This window comes from Bos taurus, chromosome 9 (genome assembly GCF_002263795.3).
Source record: "Bos taurus isolate L1 Dominette 01449 registration number 42190680 breed Hereford chromosome 9, ARS-UCD2.0, whole genome shotgun sequence".
NCBI classification, from domain to species: Eukaryota; Metazoa; Chordata; class Mammalia; order Artiodactyla; family Bovidae; genus Bos; species Bos taurus.
The window spans coordinates 34,101,887-34,123,565 of NC_037336.1; the positions used below are offsets into that span (position 1 = coordinate 34,101,887).

Below are 21,679 nucleotides of genomic sequence, written 5' to 3' on the forward strand. Positions count from 1 at the left end.
TCAGGGTTGTCCCAGTGCACCCAATTTGAGTGTGCTGATTCATGCATTGAACTTGGACTGGTAATCTATATCACATATGGTAATATACATGTTTCAATGCTATTCTCTCAAGTCATCCCACCCTTGACTTCTCCCACAGAGTTAAAGAGTCTGTTCTTTATATTTGTGTCTCTTTTGCTGTCTTGCATATAGAAGTTTTGTCATTTAAAAGAATAGACAAATTAAGAGCTCAAGACCTCTTTCACTTTTTTTGCTTACTTATTATTTCTTGACAAAATACTTGGGCAAAATTAAGGATAAAGGAAAAACTAGATATGGACTTCAGTGTTTGAACTAAAATTAGGCAGACTGAGATGCCACTGATAACTAAGGGAGGAAAAATAATCACCAAATCAGAGGTGTTAATAAGTTGTGCAGAGTGGGAGAATCCAGGGGTAAAGGGATGTATTACTATTTCAGGGAAGTAAACAAGGTCATGAATTTCAAAGTAGATGGTAAAAGGAAGAGTTGGAGTATTTTCATAAAAATCAGGAATGTTTTTATTTCCATTGACTTAGATTCCAGTGTGTCTTTGAGACCATTATTCACTTCATATAACATTGCTTCACTGGCCCCAGTCATCTTATGTTCTAAACAGTGTAATATAAAAAATTGCCTGATATGAAAAATTGTGTCTGACTCTTTAGGACCCCATGGACTGTAGCCCACTAGGCTCCTCTGTCTATGGAATTCTCCAGGCAAGAATACTGGAGTGGGTAGTCATTCCTTTCTCCAGGGGATCTTGCCACCCCAGGAATCAAACCCAGGTCTCCTACATTGCAGGCAGATTCATTACCATCTAAGCCATCAGGGAAGCCCAATATAAAAAAACAAGTTGTAAAAATTTCATGTTGAGGACAATTTGTCCTAGAGAAATTTATTTTCTTCTTATATGGAAAGTGTTATTTGCTCAACTGTGTCCAACTCTTCGTGACCCTCTGGACTGTAGCCTGCCTGGCTCCTCTGTTGATGGAATTCTCCAAGCAAGAATACTGAAGTAGGTTGCCATTTCTTTCTCCAAGGAATCTTCCCAACCCAGGGACTGAACCCAGGTATCCTGCATTGCAAGCAGATTCTCTACCGTCTGAGCTACTGGGGTTTCTTATTATATGGAAGTACAAATCAATTAGAGAACTACGAAACATGAATTAGTTCTGGCTGAGATATGCTCCTAATAAAAATCCTGTTTTGTTTTGTTTTTTTCTTTTAAATGTATTTTCTTCATTCTCAGACCAAGGGCAGCATTTAATAAGTATCTCCTATTGGCTTCCTGAGGGCTTCCCTGGTGGCTCAGAGGTTAAAGCGTCTGCCTGCAATGCAGGAGACCTGGGTTCAATCCCTGGGTCGGGAAGATCCCCTGGAGAAGGAAATGGCAACCCACTCCAGTATTCTTGCCTGGAGAATCCCATGGACGGAGGAGCCTGGTGAGCTATTGGCTTCCTATTTGGTTTCTTCATAGGTGCTAACAGAGATGACAGTATAAGCATTTCAAATGACCTTATAAGATAGACACATGAGGTTTGTTTAACCCTTCTTCTGATCCTAAATGGTTACCTAATTGTTGGCTGGGCTACTGTCAAAGTCTGGATAAGAGTACATCTGTCCACATGTATTACCAAACCAGAGTAAAGAATGAAACAGGTGGCAGACTTACTCAGACTTACCAGATTTGGGGTATGTAATGACGAAGACATCATCATCTCTAGTTTCAAAGTCATCTAGATTTTTTAGAAAGTTAATATCAACAAAAAGACGTGCAAAATTATAGCCTTTAAATTTCAATAAATATTTGTCGTCACCATCCATAATCATCACCTACAAGTAAAAACAGATAAAATACAATTCGAATCCTTAGTATTTACAATGATGACTAAGACTTCCTGAATTTTCAATATGGATCAACTCGTTTACCAGAGAAACCAGCTTACATATAGTATATCATTTAATCTTCACAGGAACCCTTTGTTGCTAGAGATGTTGTTATTACCACTGTGTTAAAGATGGGGAAAGGAAGATGCTAAGTTAAAGTGGTTGCCTTGAAGGCAATATTATCATGATTTCAAACATACAGGTGAGTAAATCAGCAAACTGCTTAAGGTGGCCCAGTTACCAGAGCTGCAAGATTTTGAGAGGGCAACAGGCAGAAAGGCCAGGGTCTTGAAATGGAGGAAATAGGCTGCAAATGTTAGACGTTTTTTCTCTCTCTCTTAAGCAGCAGGAGGAAACAAACTACAAGTGTTAGATATTTCCCCCTTCTCTATAGAAATTTTAAGAGGGGTTTCTTTTAAAAAGAGATTTCTTTTAAAAATTCTGTGTTGACATAAGGAGGACACCTGGTTCCACCAGAACTTAACTTTTCTCAAACCTCGAGCTAACCAATGCATTTTTCTTATGGAAATGTTTATCTTAAGCTATGTTAATGAACTATGTATTTATCCTAGACTCTGTCTTCAAGTCAGGTCTTGCCTATGACTCAGAACTGACTTTGACAAACCAGTATGTTTTACTCAACCAAATGTTCTCTTAAGCTATGTTAATGAGACTGTATTTGCTTGGACACCTGCGTTTCTTCAAGATTCATGTCAATCTTTTTATGGTCCAGGACAACTCACACTGTGCCAATGTTATCTCAAAATGCATGTTGTGGGTGAGGGGCCTGGTGCCATTCATGAGTTTTGAGACATCTCCTTTTTTAATTAGCTGACTGCTATCAGCTATATAACATCCTGCTAAAGACTAGCAGGGGGCACTCTCTGCCCCCTTCTGATGTTTGCGTCAGAAGCTTTCTCTATCTCTTTTATACTTTAATAAAACTTTATTACACAAAATCTCTGAGCAATCAAACTTTGTTGCTGGCCTCAGATTGAATTGTTCTCCTCTGGAGGCCAAGAATCCCAGTGTCTTTCACGGCTCAGCAACAACCTTTCAATTTGATGCCAGACAATTTGGCAACAGAGTCCATGGTCTTAAACATTTTATCATACAGTTTCCTATGATCTTATATGTTTACACATTACATGCTTTTCATTGTTTTAGAAGTAGACATTTCTTTAATGAATGTACTTTTAACTTCTCTTTTTCTTCTGGAACATGAAGAATCTACTGTGTCTAAAAGAAGCTTTTGAGGTTCTTGGATTTAATATGCTCTATCAGATGAACTGTGGTATATGTTGTGTGGGAGAAATACCAATTGGATTTACACTGGAAATATTCCTTCATATAGTTGCAAGATACTATTTGGTAATTATTATATTTTCCAATAGAAGTTTTGTATTGTTTTTAATCAGAATCCTGAAATAAGTCTAAAAAAGAAAATGAGAGCAAAAATTGGAAGCAGTCTAAAGATACATCTTCAAAAATCATTCCTGCCAAACATTTCTTCATTAGCTCTGGCAGAGAAATCTATTCTATTTTTAAATACATATCTAAGACTTTACTATTAATATTTTTTTTTTGTCAGGAAGTAAGATTTGCTGATGGGTCTGAGTGAGGAAAGGACAGGGCCCTTGTCCAGGGGCCCTTTATTAGGGAGAAATCTATTCCTAATTGTTAAATAGATGAGGGAATCCAAGAAGTTCTAATAATATTATATTTAGAGCCAGCATATATTTCAGTTATGTACTTTTTAAAAATTTCTGTGCATACTAAGAAAATGAATTTGTTAAAAATTTTGCAAATATAGCTTAATCACAAAGCAACATTTAATCCTTTCAAACAATCTAACTCATTTGATCACTGCTGTTGTTGTTTAGTCACTAAGTGGTATCTGATTCTTTTTTGACCCAATGGACGATAGCCTGCCAGGCTTCTCTGTCTATGAGTTTTTTCAGGCAAGGAAACTGGAGCGTGTAGCCAATTTCTTCTCCAAGAGATGTTCCCATCACAAGGATTGAACCTGCATTGCCTACAGATTCTTTACACTGAACCACCTGAGAAAGACCACCTTATCATTAAAGGGAAATAAAAGTTGGGCTTAGTTTGCTAAGGAAGAGAAAAAAAAAATCACCTGTATTAGAATCACCCGGGAGTCTGGACAAGCTTTCATATTGTAGGCCCTATTTCAGACTGGCAGAATCAGAATTTCTGGGGAGTGTAACTTGGAAATCTGCATTTTAATAACCTAGCCTTTCCAAAAATGAGAATCAAAATAATGTTAATTCACTATCTTTGTTTCAATTGATGTTTTATCTCAACTTTCAGAGAAGTCTTTGGGGCATGCTGCTTTGCAATACAGAAGATGTGGGTTCGATCCCTGGGTGGGAAAGATCACCTGGAGAAGAAATGGCAATCCACTCCAGCATTCTTGCCTGGGAAATCCCATAGATAGAGAAGCCTGATGCGTTATAGTCCATGAGGTCACAAAAGAGAGGGATAAGACTTGGTGAATAAACAACAACAACAACAATTTACCTCTCAATTGAAGATTCAGTTAGAGTTCTACCAACCTGCTTGTAGTTATCTCACTCAAGTTGCAGTCCACAGAACCTCAACTATTGAGGACTGAGAACAGAATAGACTGATAACCTGCAAAGAATGGGTTCAATATCTGCAGTGCTATTTTGACATGGCATCACAACGTTGCCATGAAAAACCTTGGAGAATTCATACTGTGGAGTGTGGTGTGGCAGCATTTTTACTGTATAACATGGACAAATGCATAAGTTCATAAATAGAAACTATAGTTGAAGTGCAAGCAAAGATGAAAATGAGTCAATATCACAAACCACCTGACACCCCACAATGCCCCAAACAACCGCCTAGAAAACACAAATTCCAGACACTGAATGTTAAGAAAAGTTGAAAGCGTATCAGGCAGTCCACACAAACATTCTGAATACCACTTCTTTGCTATTAATAGTTCAGTCTGTCTTGCACAGCTTTAAGATAAAATCATGAGTTGTTTGTCACAGATGCAAGAGAAGAGTTGGTTATGGGGTGGATTCATACAGGATCTCAGCATTGGCAAGACTTGTATGTATCTTCATGATGAATATAGGAGAAAGTGACAGTAGAGAGAAAGGACATCTTGTTTTTCCTTATTCTTGCACTGAAGTCTAAAATAAAGGGAGAGGGGGGAAAAACCCAGCAATCCGAGGAGAAAAAATTAAATGTGTTTGTATGCTGAAGAGAGGGTAAGACTTGAAAGAGGCTAAGTCTGCCCCTATTACTACTCACTGTTAGAGGTGAACTGATGAAGCAGGATTCACTCTGATACAACCTTAGGGTGTTAGGGATTGACATGTTGCTGAGGAAGAAATACTCCTTGCAGAGTTTGATTTGACCAATGAGTAGTGTTCTAGAATGTCAGCTGGTAGCCCAGTGTTGATCAATTGAATAAGATTCTGTTGACATTAGGGAAAGGATATCAGGTTGCTCAGAAGCAATAAAGTGCCAGGAGTCCCCACCCATGACAGGGTCATGTGGGAGAGTTCTGGTGGGCAAGGCGAGCCAGAACTCAAGGGGTGCCCCTCTGGGCGTGCCTGAGCATCTACCCCAAAACCAGAGTCTGTCTGTTTTACTGCTTCATGACTTTCACCAACTCCTCTGACAGTCACGGGGGGCTATCCCCGACCACCTTTTCTCTGAAGGAATCAATTTAGAGCTCTAGCTAATGAGCCTCCTGGGCATAATAGGAGTGTTTCAATCTAGACCCCTCAGAGGGCTCTCTAACTTGCCTGACAGGTTTACCCGGACTCCTACAGCCGCGCATACGATTGTTTACAGTCTCCCAACCCCGAGAGGCACGGGAAGCTTAAGATATTCAAATAGTATAGAGCCTCTCAGAGAGTTAGAAATTGTTAGAACTAGTAGAAGATTTCATTGCTGAGCCAATGCTTGCTGCCAAGTTTCCACATCCCCTGTATTGTATCCTTAAAAGTGTATTAATTAATATAATTGGTACATCAAAAAAATAAGTAGTGGCCTTGGTGCTAACAACTTTAGACCCTTAAGGTAATAAATTCTTTCCTTGTTGTAAACCCACTGCACCTTTGCCCTATAGGAATGCAACTTTATCTAACACCTTCGGAGGATGGCGCCAAACTTTAAAATAATTACTCTTAGAGAAAATAAGTCTTATGGTTGACAAACCTTTATCAGAGTCATAAAATGTTAACAGGCCTTCTGGCCAGAAGATGATGTAAATCACCTAAACCATTTGTATATGATAAGTTTGCAGAAAATAAAGCCTGGTCTCAATAAGGATCATAGACTGCTGACTTTGCATGATTTCATACCCTCTATTATCCTCTATGCACAACTTAAGGTATATAAGCTCCCTTTGAAAATAAAGCTACAGGCCTTGCTCAAAGCTTGGTCTCCCTATGTCGTTCTTTCTTGTTTCCTTTTCCTCTTTTTCTCTTCTGATCTTCCTTCAGGCCAAAATAATTGGAGCATGGAGGTCCTCTGGGACCACTTACTTGCCTGGGCTTCTAAGACCCACTGGAGAAGGTGCCTAAGATGGGGCACCTTCAGCGATTCGAGAGGGCGCCTGCAGCTTCCGTAGTCAGAGCAAGTTCGGTGTCACAAACTTTATTGATTTTTCGCCTAAATCAGTTATAATGAGCCTCTAAAATCTCTCTGCTTTGCTATTCTAATCGCCAATGCCGTCCTCCTGAGGGAATCCCTGGATCCAACCAGAGCTGGACCCCGGTAATAAAGTAGTCAAAACTGTTGGAGATACTAAAGAGAAATGTATGTGGCCAGTAAGTCATATTTACTTAACTTTGAGGACAGTACAACACACAAAAGGATGTATAATATTTGAAAGTTATAGAAACAACTTTGCTGGGCCTGAAGGGAGGTTAGTAAAATCGTTTAGATATATCTCAGAGGGCAGGTGTGCATTCTTCATTTCTTTATATCATCCCATGTAAAACTGGCTATGGAAATATCCAAAAGCCTTCTTAACTCACTGAATATTTAAATCAATTTTTCAAAATTGCCAGACTTGTCCATCACTTAAATGATGCCTTTCATTGCTCTTTATTTTTTTATTAGATGTTACAGAAGATTCGGCCCATCTTTTCTGTATTCTACATAATTAACATTTGTCTCAGATCTGTGCAAATATCTCTTTGGAGTTTTCACTCAATATTCTGTTAGCTAACCTGCATAAGCTGCTCTTCAATAATGATTCTCAGGTTTCCACTAAACCCAGTATTTGATCCTACAGGACATTTTTAATCCTTTCAATGTACAAATCTCCACTGGTACGAGCTAGTGTTTAATCTGAGGGTGAGATAAGCTTCTAAATGTTCCATCTATCTGGTTTCTTACAATGTTTGAAAATTAAACATTAATCCATTTTGTGAGAGTGGCATAGCCTTAAAGATAAAAATCAAGGATAAAAGAATTGTTATTAAAATTAATATCTCAGTCAAGAATTTCTGAATGTACAACATGTATTTTCATTAAACTAAATACTTTACGTGTCTTTTGAGATGCTCTGAGATCTTTCGCCCATTATTTTTGGTTAGTCTGCAGTAACACAAGTTTAAAAAAAATAGTGCTGTGTCAGTGATCGAAAACGTTGTTTTAGTTGTCTTATCGCTATACCAAACAAGGATACGGTTCATGTACCAAGTAAGAATATTAGTCATCTTTTTTCCCATGGAACTTTCCAAGGCTTACTGAAATCTTAGCTTTCTAAGGTTTTGGATGGTACAATAATTGTCTGTTCAAAATATTAACTAAAGGTAAAATGGAATAAAGAATTTAGAAAGTCCTATATAGTTGTGACGTAGTAACTGGTTTCTCTTCCTCACTTCAAATAATCACTTCATCTTTTTTTTCTATGTCCTTTGAGGTAAGTGGGAGCACATTATTTCGTATCATCTCAGACTGTACCATTTTATATTTCCTATGTCTGTCTGCTAGGGGACATAAAAGCTATGAAAAGTCAGAGCAGTGAGCACAAATAAAACCAAGATCTTGGTTTCTCAATACCAATCTCTAGTTACAGAAATCAGGAGAAATGACTGATTACAGAGATGGGGCAAAGAAAATGCAAATGAGTTTGGATCATCTTACTATACCAGAAAGAAAAGAGGTATACAAACAATCTTGGAGACATGTCAAAAGGACACCAGAACCAGCCTTGAAATATCGCATCTGACCAATTCTGGAACAATTTGAATCTTAAACCCTTTCTTTCATTTTGCTTTTAGTTAACATTTTGAACAGACACATACGTCACAGTGGTAAGATAATTTATTTCTAAAACTGGAAATAAGTTTATAGACTTATTTATAATTATAGCATTACCAATTTTTTTGTATTTTATACTAAAATAATAAAAGACAACCTAATGTTCTATATTACCATTTTTATCTCAACTTTGTGGCATGCCCCCAGACTCCTGGGTTCTTTCCCATTGATACGAATTCAAGGTGCAGGTGAGAGGTCTGGTTTCTCACTTGGGAGTGTGGACTGTAATGTATGAGGTGTAATACTTGGGCGATAGTCCTGATTATTGATAATGTTACTGGTCCTCTGAGCACACAAGCCCGTTGTTTTCCATTGGTCAGCCTGCACATATCTGACTAGTTTCCCACTTTTCATTTAAGTTCTTCTTTTTTGTGTGTTCTTTATTGCAAAGAAATCCTTCACTGAAGTCCATGGTAAAGAATCCCTAAGGGGGACTTCTCTGGCCATCCAGTGGTTAAGACTGTGCTTCTGCTTTAGGGGGCACAGATTTGATCCCAGGTTGGGGAACTAAGATTCAGCATGATGCCACCTTAAAGGTCCATCTTAAAGGAGGACGTGCCATTCTCAGTTGCAAGATTCCCCCTTTCTGGAAGTGGTCCTTATGTTGGTCCTACTTTTTCCACACAGCATATACTGCCTTCATAAATGCCATTACTCCAAGGTTCAAAGTTTTTAAATGGAGAGAAAGACAGTTTGCTTAAGAAGGGGATTGCCCCCATTTCCTTCTCTAACCATCCCATTCAAAGGCAGAGGACAAGAGAACAAAGGGGTAGCTTAGCATGTCTATCATCCTCATAGAAACTGATGAGCTCTTGCTATGGGGCTTAAATCAAATTAACATTCTGGGGTAGGCAGAGTTAGGAATCTTCTCCCAAGAAGTTCCCCGATTCTACACAACTATGCATGTGTTTGCCTTCCAAGGCAAAAAAGGATTTTGCAGATATAATTAAGGTTACTAATTAGCGACATTGATTAAAATTGGGAGACTATCCTGGCTTATCCGTTTGGACTCAATGTGATCCAGTGAACCTGTGGAGCAGAAGAGGAAGGTGAAAGTCAGCAAGATTTGAAGCACAGGAGGGATTCAAGAGGCCATGGCTTGCTAGAAGATGAAGGGGCCACCTGTCAAGTAAACAGGGCCACCTGTCAAGTAAACAGGGTCCTCAGTTTTGCAACTACAACTAACTAAATTCTTCTAACAACCTGAATGCACTTGGTAGTGGGTACCCCCCACCACCCAGAGTATTCAAAAAGAAATAAAATTTGGCCAACTCTTTGATTTTAGCCTTGGTGATTTTAAACAAAGAACCCAGCCATGATGCTGGACCTTTTGTCTACAGAACTCTGAGATAATAAATGGGTGATGTTTTAAACCATAGGCTTGTGATAATGTGTTATGTAGTAATACAAAACTAAAGCCCATTATATTTACTGTTCAACACACTTCAGTGATGTAGTTATTGTCAATGTCACCATTAAACGTGCAGTGTCCAGAGACTAGCTCTCAGTCAGACAACTGATACAAGGCTGAGCTATGAATGTTCAGGACCTGGGATTATGTAGAATTAATAGATAAGAACTACTTACGGTTCATGTGAAGAGGAGCCCTGGTGTCTAATTGCAGTTCTATGAATTACTACTTGTATGGCAGGTTATTTAATCTATCTAAGTTTCAGTTTCCACAGTTGTAAAACATTGGGAATTAAAATATACTGTAAGGCCAGGTACAGCATTCTAGGATTTCCCTGGTGGCTCAGGTGGTAATGCATCCTCCTGCAGTGTGGGAGACCTGGGTTCGATCGCTGGATTGGGAAGATCCCCTGGAGGAGGAAATGGCAACTCACTCCAGTAAATTTATCTGGGAAATCCCATGGACAGAGGAGCCTGGCAGGCTACAGCTCATGGGGTTGCAAAGAGTCGGATATGATTGAAGGACTTTCACTTTCACACTTTTCTAAAGCAAGAATACTTGGGAATCAGTTCTAAGCACAACTGCAAAATTGTGTGTCCAAGTTTTATTACCAAAAAAAATTTGGGGTGTCATAATTTAATACCTTATTTATCACTTATTTATCAACTTGTTCATATTCTCTCATTTATCTATAGTCATTTCCATGACTGCATAATAAATTTAGGTGTAAGTTTCAATTTCCTTGAAGACAGGGGCCAGTTTTTTGTTCCCATGTGACCTCAGGGTCTAGAACAGAGTGAGCAGCCAGTAAATACTTATTCAATGAAAATAAATAATTTGATTGTCTTTATCATATCCTCCTAATAAGATCACAGGATTGCAAATGTATAAAACCCACAAAGATTCTATATCACTGCCCTTTAAAAAAATTTTTTATTAGCATATAGTTGATTTACAATGTTGTGTTAGTTTCACACATACAGCAAAGCAAAATCAGTTATACATATATATGTATCCACTCTTTTTTGTAGGATTCTTTTCCCATGTAGGTTATTACAGAATATTGAGTAGAGTTCCCTGTGCTATATATACATCACTGTGCTTTTCCTGAAAATGATTCAGCTAATGTAATTCACCACATATTATTCTTCTCTCTTGCTGGCATGTTCTGTATTGTTGACCAGTATGAACGTTATTCTTAAAGAGATAGGAAAACCAGACCACCTTACCTGCCTCCTGAGAAATCTGTATGCAGGTCAAGAAGCAACAGTTAGAACTAGACATGGAACAACAGACTGGTTCCAAATCAGGAAAGGAGTACATCAAGTCTGTATATTGTCACCCTGCTTATTTAACTTATATGCAGAGTACATCATGAGAAACGCTGGGCTGGAAGAAGCACAAGCTGGAATCAAGATTGCTGGGAGAAATATCAATAACCTCAGATGTGCAGATGACACCATTCTTATGGCAGAAAGTGAAGAGGAACTAAAAAGCCTCTTGATGAAAGTGAAAGAGGAGAGTGAAAAAGTTGGCTTAAAGCTCAACATTCAGAAAATGAATATCATGGCATCTGTTCCTATCACTTCATGGGAAATAGATGGTGAAACAGTGGAAACAGTGGCTGACTTTATTTTTCTGGGCTCTAAAGTCACTGCGGATGGTGATTGCAGCTTACTCTTTGGAAGAAAAGTTATGACCAACCTAGATAGCATATTCAAAAGCAGAGACATTACTTTGCCAAAAAAGGTCCGTGTAGTCAAGGCTATGGTTTTTCCAGTGGTCATGTATGGATGTGAGAGTTGGACTGTGAAGAAGGCTGAGCACTGAAGAATTGATGCTTTTGAAGTGTGGTGTTGGAGAAGACTCTTGAGAGTCCCTTGGACTGCAAGAAGATCCAACCAGTCCATTCTGAAGGAGATCAGCACTGGGATTTCCTTGGAAGGAATGATGCTAATGTGAAACTCCTGTACTTTGGCCACCTCATGCAAACAGTTGAGTCATTGGAAAAGACTCTGATGCTGGGAGGGATTGGGGGCAGGAGGAGAAGGGGATGACAGAGGATGAGATGGCTGGATGGCATCACTGACTCGATGGGCGTGAGTCTGAGTGAACTCCGGGAGTTGGTGATGGACAGGGAGACCTGGCGTGCTGCGATTCATGGGGTCGCAAAGAGTCGGACATGGCTGAGCGACTGAACTGAACTGAACTGATCTATCAATATACATTCAATATTGCATGGCTATACAATATAATTCTATTAAACTATTAAAAAGGATAGAATTTTATGGCCTAAAATAAAAGAATTTTTCAAATATTTTGTATAACCATTCAGCAAACAATGTATATTGCAACCTAATTTATTTGTATGTTTATAATTCCATATATATTTTAAATATATAGAATAATAAAAGCTATAATAATCCTGAAGAAATGCAGATGATTGGTGCTAGGGAGCAATATTTGAAAGAAGTATTTTTATTTATAAAAAGGACTATTAGCTATTTATATGATGTATTTTAGTTTTTTTGTTCTTGAGGTCTTTTGTTGCTAAATAATATAGCATGCAGGAAGCAAAGAGGCAGGAGGATGGTCCCTTGGCATGGTGGCCTCTTGGCAAGGTCCAGTTGGTGTAGATTGTATTCCAGGAAGGACACTGCCAAGTGTTCACACATGTTCAGTTCTGTTACGATGCCCCTAAAAATAAATGTAGCTTAGCACCTGCTGGGTCTAGATGGTACCTGTAAAAATAAATAATCCTCTTTTTAATTCTGACTTAATTTTTAATAACAGTTCAATAGGAATCCCATCTGTCTGTCTCAAAATTATTTGGAGTTTTCTCTTTTAATCCTTCTAATGACCTCCATGAACTTGTCCAAAATTTTTCTGTTTAGTTGTATTTTACAATAAAATTAGTAAGCATATTGTAATCTTAGTTCTTTCGTCACTCTGAAGCACTATGATTGTTTTGATTCCATGATAGCAGTGATTCAGATTCATCCTTCAGCTCCTTCTCCATTCCCTGTAGTACAAATAAGGTCCTTTTTTAAAATTAAACAAAGTATTAAGTTTCAAATTTGGCAGCAAAAGAGAGACACTAGGATATTTTCATAAAACTCAGGAATATTTTTTTCCTATTGACTTAGATTCCAGTGTATCTTTGAGGCACACTAACCACTCATACAGTGAAATGTACTAGAGAAAAGACTCATGGCCTTTTCCTTTATAAGAGCAAAACCTAAATAGAAATGTTGCCCTCATACAGTTTCAAGATGTGCATGTGTGCTCAGATGCACAGTCGAGTCCAACTCTTTGTGACCCTATGGACTATAGCTCACCAAACTCCTCTGTCCATGGGATTCTCCTGGCAAGAATACTGGAGTAGGTTGCCTTTTCCTCCTCCAGGGGATCTTCCAAATCAGGGATCAAACCCCATCTCTTACTTCTCCTGTCTTGGCAGACAGGTTCTTTACCTGCTGAGCCACTGAGGAAATTTCAAGACACAGTATGGTAATTATTGTGTTTTTGAAAATAAGTTGTTGTTGTTTTTTTTTTTAATCAGGAATCTTAAAGAAATCAAAATAAGAAAGTCTAAATAAAAATGAAAAGCAAGCATTTTGATATATATGTCCAAAACACAAACTAGACAAGTTTTTCTTTATTAGCTCTACCTAAAATATCTATTTTTGAGTGTTAAACAGATGAGGAAATCCCAGAAGTTGTAATAACATTGTTAGAACCAACATATAGTTCCACTGTGTGTGTATGTGCTCAGTCACTCAGTCATGTCTGACTCTTTGTGACCCCATGGACTATAGCCCTCCAGGTTCCTCTGTCCATGGGATTCCCCAGGCAAGAATACTGGAGTGGGGTGCCATTTCCTCCTCCGGGGGATCTTCCTGATCCAGGCATCGAACCCATGTCTCTTGTGTCTCCTGCATTTGCAGGCATATTCTTTACCACTGTGCCACCTGGGAAGCCCCATAATTCCATTCTGTATTGTTGAAATTTCTGTGCACACCAAGGTTTCCCTGGTAGCTCAGATGGTAGAGTCTGCCTTCTGTGCGGGAGATTCAGGTTCAATTCCTTGATCGGAAAGATTCCCTGGAGAAGGAAATGGCAATCCACTCCTGTATCCTTGTCAGGAAATTCCAGGGATGGAGGAGCCTGGCAGGCTACAGTCCATGGGGTCGCAAAGAGTCAGACATGACTGAGGGACTTCACTCATTACTCACATGCACACCAAGAAAATAAATTTGTTAGAAAGTTGCAAATATGGATTTGTCTAAATTACACAGGAAAAAAAAACTGTAATTTTTAAAAAATCCAATGTAACTCACTAACTCACTTGATTAATAAAGAGAGTCAAAGTTTAGAAGTTTACAGAGTATAAGAGTAGAAAACCAGTTTCATTAGAGTCCCTGGGTTTCTGCACAAATGGTCCTGGTTATAGGTCCTACACCAGACTGGAAGAATCAGAATTTCGGCAGGTTGTTATCAAAAATCTGCATTTTAGCAATCCAAACGGTCACATTAAAAATTCAGAATCAAAATAATAAGTGATAAAGCATTCCCTTGGTTTTGATGAATGTTTTCTCTTGACCTCCAGAGAAGCCTATATGAGGTGTTATTTGACACCCAATTAAAAGTTCAAGATGAGAACTTACTAACCTGCTAGGACTCATGCAAAGAGTTGGCTCTTTGGAAAAGACCCTGATGCTGGGAGGGATTAGGGGCAGGAGGAGAAGGGGACGACAGAGGATGAGATGGCTGGATGGCGTCACCGACCCAATGCACATGAGTTTGGGTGAACTCCAGGAGTTGGTAATGGACAGGGAGGCCTGGCGTGCTGCAGTTCATGGGGTCGCAAAGAGTCGGACACGACTGAGTGAGTGAACTGACTGAACTGAACCTGCTAGAGGTTTCCTCACTGAAGCTGAAATCCAGGGAATCTCTACTCATGAGAACTGAGTTAGAATAGACTGGCTGATAAGCCATAAATTATCATTTCAATAGAGTTAAGTGAGAGTGGTTATCTGGGTCAGGAAGATCTTTTCTGTATAGTTCTTCTGTGTATTCTTGCCACCTCTTCTTAATATCTTCTGCTTCTGTTAGGTCCATACCATTTCTGTCCTTTATTGTGCCCATCTTTATATGAAATGTTCCCTTGGTATCTGTAATTTTCTTGAAGAGATCTCTAGTCTTTCCCATTCTTTTGCTTTACTCTATTTCTTTGCACTGATCACTGAGGAAGGCTTTCTTATCTCCCCTTGCTATTCTTTGGAACTCTGCATTCAGATGGGTATATCTTTCCTTTTCTCCTTTGCCTTTTGCTTCTCTTCTTTTCTCAGCTATTTGTAAGACCTCCTCAGACAACCATTTTGCCTTTTTGCACTTCTTTTTCTTGGGAATGGTCTTGATCACTGCCTCCTGTACAGTGTCACAAACCTCCATCCATAGTTCTTCAGGCACTCTGTCTATCAAATCTAATCCCTTGAATCTATTTCTCACTTCCACTGTATAATCATAAGGGACTTGATTTAGGTCATACCTGAATGGTCTAGTGGTTTTCCCTACTTTGTTCAATTTTAGTCTGAATTTTGCAATAGGGAGTTTGTGATCTGAGCCACAGTCAGCTCCCAGTCTTGGTTTTGCTGACTGTATAGAGCTTCTCCATCTTTGGCTGCAGAGAATATAAAATTATTAGACTAATAAATTCAGTAATGTTGCATAATACAAAATTAAAATACAGAAACCTATTGCATTTTTATATACTAATATTGACTAACCAAGAGAGAAGTGAAGAAAAGCAATCTTGTTTGCAATTTCATCAAAAATAATAAAATACCTAGGAACAAATTTAACCAATAAGGTAAAAAAACTGTACTCTGAAAACTACATGACATTCAGGTAAGACACCGAAGACAACTGAAAAAAGGGAGCAATATACCATGCTCATGGATTACAAGAATCAGTAGTTTTTAAATGTCCATACTACATAAAGCAATCTACAAATGCAATGCAATGCTTGTCAAATAATGAATGGCATTTTTCATAAAACTAGAACAGATAATCTTAAGATTTGCATGCAACAGCAAAAGTCCTCAAATAGCTAAAGCAATATTGAGAATTATAACATAATAGCAGGAATAGCACCAGGAATTATCACATCCCAGCTTACTTTTCCTGAACTCAACAATAATTGAAATTTGTCTCAGATCTATCCTAACATATCTTTTAGACATTTCCTCATGGGAGAAGGCAATGGCACCCCACTCCAGTACTCTTGCCTGGAAAATCCCATAGACAGAGGAGCCTGGTAGGCTGCAGTCCATGGGGTCACTAAGAGTCGGACACAACTGAGCGACTTCACTTTCACTTTTCACTTTCATGCATTGGAGAAGGCAATGGCACCCCACTCCAGTACTCTTGCCTGGAAAATCCCATGGACAGAGGGGCCTGGTAGACTGCCGTCTATGGGGTTGCACAGAGTCAGACAGGACTGAAGCGACTTAGCAGCGGCAGCAGTCATCATGCTTGCATGAGCTTCTCTTTAATAGTGATTCTCAGCTTTCCACTAAACACAGAATTTGATTCCAGGGGAGATTTTTAATCCCTTCAATGTCCAAATCGGCACTGATAAGGAAATAGGGTTTAATCTGAGGGTAATTTATGTTTGGAAATGTTCATCTTCTCTCTTGTTTCACCTAATGTTCACGAATTAAGACACTAATACATTTTGAGAACCTGAAAAGTAGGAATCAAAGAGATTAGAACACTTACAAAGGTGAATAGCTCCCCCAATAATTTCTGATTTTATGGCAGGAATTTTCATTGAACTGAATTCTCTAGGGGCCTTTAGAGGTGCTTGGCATCTCTCTTTAGACAAGTCATTAATAACATAAGAGTGAAAATGACAGTACCACATCTACAATTTTAAAAATTGGTGTAATTTTGTCATTTCCATAACAAAAAAAAAAGGTACAGTACAGCTTGCAACTAAGAATGTTAGTAACTTTTTGGTTCCTCAGCACTTTTTAATGATTACTGAAGTCTTAGTTTTCTGAAATGTTGGAGGGGATGCCCTATTCCAATAAAGGTCTGCCCAAAATATTAACTAAAGGTGAAATGGAGAAAATGTTTTTGAAAGGCCTATATAATTTTGAGGTTGTGCTGCAGTTTGTTCTCTTCTTCACTCTAAGTAATCAAGTACTTTTCATGTTGTCATTTTGGAGCCCAAAAAGTAGAAGTAATTGGGAGCCCATCATATCATCACATAAAATTATACCATTTTATATTACCTAGTTCCGTCTACTGGGGGACCTGGAAGCGATGAGAAGTCAGAGCAATGAGCATACCTAAAGCCTAGCTCCTGATTTCTAAATACCGTTCTCTATTTAGAGGACTCATAGTAAGTGACTGATTGCAGTGGTGGTGCAAGGAAAGTTCAAATGAGGCTAGAACATCTCCTACACCAGAGAGAACACAAAGAACACTGGAGACCTCAAAAGCACATGAGCCAACTTGGACTCAAGGCATCTGAGAAGTTCTGGGACATCTGAAACACCAAAATAAATAATGACAATATTATATTCTTTAAATAAGAAAGAAGATATGAGCCTAATGAGAAGTATTGGCAAACTTTTTGGTAATAGGCCAGTAAAGGTTTTAGTTTTACAGCACAACTATTATGTAAGTATTTATATAACAAGAAACAAAAATCCACAGATTTTTCTGTAAGAATTCATTCAAGCTTATACTTTAATTCTTTGTAATACACATCTACTAAAGACAAAGCCAGAGTCACAGATGTTAGGAGATAGTTTACAGTTGTATATTTTCTATGGATATGTTTCTTTAGATACTTTTATTGTTTAGTCACTAAACTGTGTCCAACTCTTTTCAACACCATGGACTGTAGCCCGTCAGTCTCCTGTGTCCACAGAATTTCCCAGGCAAGAATACTGGAGTGGGTTGCCATTTCCTTTTCCAGGGAGTCTTCCTGACCCTGTGATAGATACTTTACTCAAAGTTTTAGACCCAAAATAGATAAATAGCTTATCTTGCTTGGTTAACAAATGAAACTGCAAATTTAGACTGCAGAATCATTTTTTATTTTTGTGAAGCCATTTTGTTGAGAAATTCTGTTTAAAATTTTGTATTTTTCCTGTCCATTTCTTTCATGTAACTTAGGAATATTGTGACAACTACTTAGTCTGCTTAGATGAATGCATGTTGTATCCTTTTAGCTTAGCTATAGTATTATTAGGGTTTCCCTGATGGCTCAATGGTAAAAAATCTGCCTGCTAGTGCAAGAGACGTGGGTTTGATCTCTGGGTCAGGAAGATGCCCCAAAGAAAATGGCTGCCCACTCCAGTATTCTTGTCTGAAAAATCCCATGGACAGAGGAGCCTGGTGGGCTATAGTCCATTGGGTCGCAAAGGAGTCGGGCATGACTGAGCAGCTAAAACAACAATATAGCATCATCATGTAATAAAAACACTGCTTTATCTGTTCATCAATAAAAGTAATCCATTCTCCACTGTGCCTTCAAAGCATGACATTCGAATCTATTTTTCTTATTTTTCCATGGTAAGAATGTCCTGGTAATAACAAGTAAACTATTAAAGTTATGGTCATATGTACTCTGAAAGGTAGTTAATTTATGACATTATTGTGATCATTTTTTGAGGTAACATGGGTTGTTTTATATAAACTTTGTAACTACTAACCCAAACCTTTGTTGGGAAAGAATAAAGGAGAAAAAATACAACGTTTCTCTGGAGACATATGTCCCTTCCTCAGTCCATGTGTGGTAGCTCTGAGTCCCTCCAACAGAGAAGTTCAGAAAGGCAGGAGGTAAAACCAGGAGGAGACCTGGAAAATGAGAAACCTTCTGATGCAAGAATCAGGATTCCTTCCATCCTTGTTCAAAGTAAGAATGTAGGAAAGAAAATCATATATGTTTCTTGGGAAAGATACACAGAGTTATGAGCAAATTGAAATCAAAGCAAGTGAAGCAGCCAGGAACCCTAAGTTGAGCACAAATTAGCAGAGAAGTACAGTAGACGCGGGCTTCTCTGGTGGCTCAGATGGTAAAGAACCCACCTGCAATGCAGGAGATCTGGGTTCAATCCCTGAGTTGGGAAAATCCCCTGGAGGAGGGCACGGCAACCCACTCCAGTATTCTTGCCTGGAGAATCCCCAGGGACAGAGGAGTCTGGTGGGCTACAATCCAAGGAGTTGCAAAGAGTCGGACATGACTGAGTGACTAAGCCTGGCATCAGTGGATGCAGAATCTGAGGGTGGAGCAGCACCTGCTCTACTGTGGACCTCACACAAACTGCGTCGCTTCCCCCTCAGCCTGATTAACTTCCAGGAACCCAGATTCTCAAGGAGCCAGCAAAAATCAGGAGCAACAGAAAGCAGTTAGAGAATGTAGCTAAAACAGTATTCTCCTCACAGAAGCTACAAAAAGTATCTATATAGGTTTAGGAATAAATTTAACAAGAAAGGAGCAAGGCTTTTATAAGAGCAGTGTTCTTTACCAAGTTACCTGAAAGAAAACAGAAATAAATGGTAAGTACAGTATTTCTGAATGGAAATACTCAATTTGTAAAGGTGTCACTTATTAAATTATAATTTAAACCAATAACAAAATTCCAATAGGATTCTTTATGAGAGCAATAAATTTATAAGTTAAAATGTCAATTTTCTGTAAAAAGTTTATCAGCCAATGTGTCATTATACAAGAATCAAATCATATACATAAAATTATTTACAAGATAATGAAGTCTATTATAGTTTGTAAGAAAATGATACAATATTCAATAAATAATGCTGGGTAAATTTGCTTTATTTGAAAAAATACATTTTCTTTTTTTAAATTTTTTAAAATAAATTTATATGGAATATAGTTAATTTTAAGAGAAATCAACCCTGAATACTCATTGAAAGGACTGATGCTGAAGCTGAAGCTCCAGTATTTTGGTCATTTGATGTGAACAGACGACGCATTGGAAAGTCCCTGATGCTGGGAAAGATTGAGGGCAGTGGGAACAGAGGATGAGGTGGCTGGATGGCATCACCAATGCCACGGACATGAGCTTGGGCAAACTTCAGGAGATGGTGAGGGACAGGGAGGCCTAGCGTGCTGCAGTCCATGGGGTCGCAAAGAGTCAGACACAACTGGGCAGCTAAGCAACAACAACGATAGTTGATTTACAAAGTTGTGTTAGTTTCTGCTGTATAGCACAGTCAATCAGTTATTCATATACATAGATGATACATATTTTAGATTATGGGAATACTCATTACAGAGTATTCTTAAACATAAAAATAATATCCAGATGAAATAAGATATAATTTATGAATATATGGTAATACTTGAGATACAGACGTTGTAATTGTTGTTTAGTTTCTAAGTTACGTCCCACTCTTTTGCGACCCCATGGACTATAGCCCACCAGGGGCCTCTGTGAGATACAAATGCTCATAAGTAAAACACAGGATGTATAAGTCATAAAACACGGTTGAGTCATTTGATTACTTAAAAATTAAAATCTTAAAAGTGAAAATAGCCCACAAGCAGTTTATTTTAAATTGATGGTGCCTGAAGATCACAGATTGATCACATGTTATGACCACCCCTTTTGCTCAAGAACTTCAGGAATTACTGAATGAAAAATTTAGAGATACCCCGTAATTGTTTGCCACAATATTAAGGGAATCTTTTTTTGATCAGAAACTGAGGAATCCCTGGAAATAAAAAACAGGTCACAAATGCACATGATATAAAGCTACTACATTAATATTTATTAATCCCTGAGGTTTTTCAATAATGAGCCAAAGGCAGTCAAGGATTGCAACATTTAAAAAAATTGTCTTTGGGATTTGATCTTTTAGGGTTATATGTATTTGGCTGAGAATTTTATTCTTCATTTATATCCCAGATGAACCTCAAGGGGAAATCTTTCATCTTCTTTTGGAAAATCTTGTGAAACCTTTCACTCTGAGCCATAGACAACATGATTTTTCCAGCCACTAACAGTACTTGGATGGACAGCAAAGAAATTGCTTTGGTGACATTTTAAGGATGGGGAAACATGATAACCTAGTGTTGGGGAAACATGCTAACCTAGTGTTGGAAAAACATTATTTTTCCTCTTTTACTTTTTTCTTTGCCAAGTTCCCAGTTATGCCTCCACAAAGCCATGACTCACCCACTGTATGGAAGCATGTGAACACACTTACCATCGTATTTATATTATAATTACATACAGACAGTGTGCCTTCAACCACCTGGGAAAAAAAGAAAATTACTATAAATTGATGACTGTTTTGTTCCAGGCTAACACTGGTTATTGTACATTACAGAAGTACTTAAAAATTCCATAAGATCAGTCAGCTAATATTTAGCAATGAGGACATGAATTTTCACACAGAGATTTTCATAAGTAGTCCAAGGTTATACATTTATAATGTCAAAGCTAAAATTATTACACCTTTACCCAGTTTAGATGTGAGATAGCCTTAAACTAAACTTACAGAGATACTGATTTCTGATGACAAACAGCAGCTGATAGGAGGAGTAGCAATAAAAGAAAATGATTTTTAAAACACATGGAAATATAAACAAATGAAACTCCAAATAAACTGAAAACACAAACAAAAACTTAGTGAAGACTGGTAAAGTCTTTAGTTACCAGTTCTTATTTTTCAAGAGAAAGGGGAAAATTATACTTCAGATTAAGTGAAAGAAATACTAACTTAGAGAAATACAAAGCCGATGTTTATTGCTGCTGGACGTAGACGCATATGACCTTTCATGTGTTCCAATTTATTTGTCATATGACGAATTCATTTATTCTGCAAACTCTAATCACCAAAGGTCAGATAAATGAGATGTTTTCATCAATTTTATGATATAAGATTTTGGTATAATAAAAGGTATCTAATAGCCCCTCTCAATAGTGAAAGAAAGTCATTTGTGTTATTACATCTCCCTAGGGGGAGGTTCAG

At 38.1% G+C, this 21,679-nt stretch overlaps 1 protein-coding gene across 1 annotated transcript in view; it reads right to left on the bottom strand.

Annotated features, from left to right (window-relative positions):
- SULT1C4 (sulfotransferase family, cytosolic, 1C, member 4) overlaps nucleotides 1-5,336 on the bottom strand; it is a 32,036-nt gene extending 26,700 nt beyond the window's left edge. The window contains exons 1-2 of the mRNA NM_001434871.1: nucleotides 5,215-5,336; nucleotides 1,704-1,854 (exon numbers count right to left, since the gene is read on the bottom strand). Of these exons, the coding sequence (NP_001421800.1) occupies nucleotides 1,704-1,845 (142 nt within the window). The 5' untranslated portion in view covers nucleotides 1,846-1,854; nucleotides 5,215-5,336. The remainder of the gene's footprint in view (nucleotides 1-1,703; nucleotides 1,855-5,214) is intronic.
- Between the last annotated feature and the right edge of the window lie 16,343 nt (nucleotides 5,337-21,679).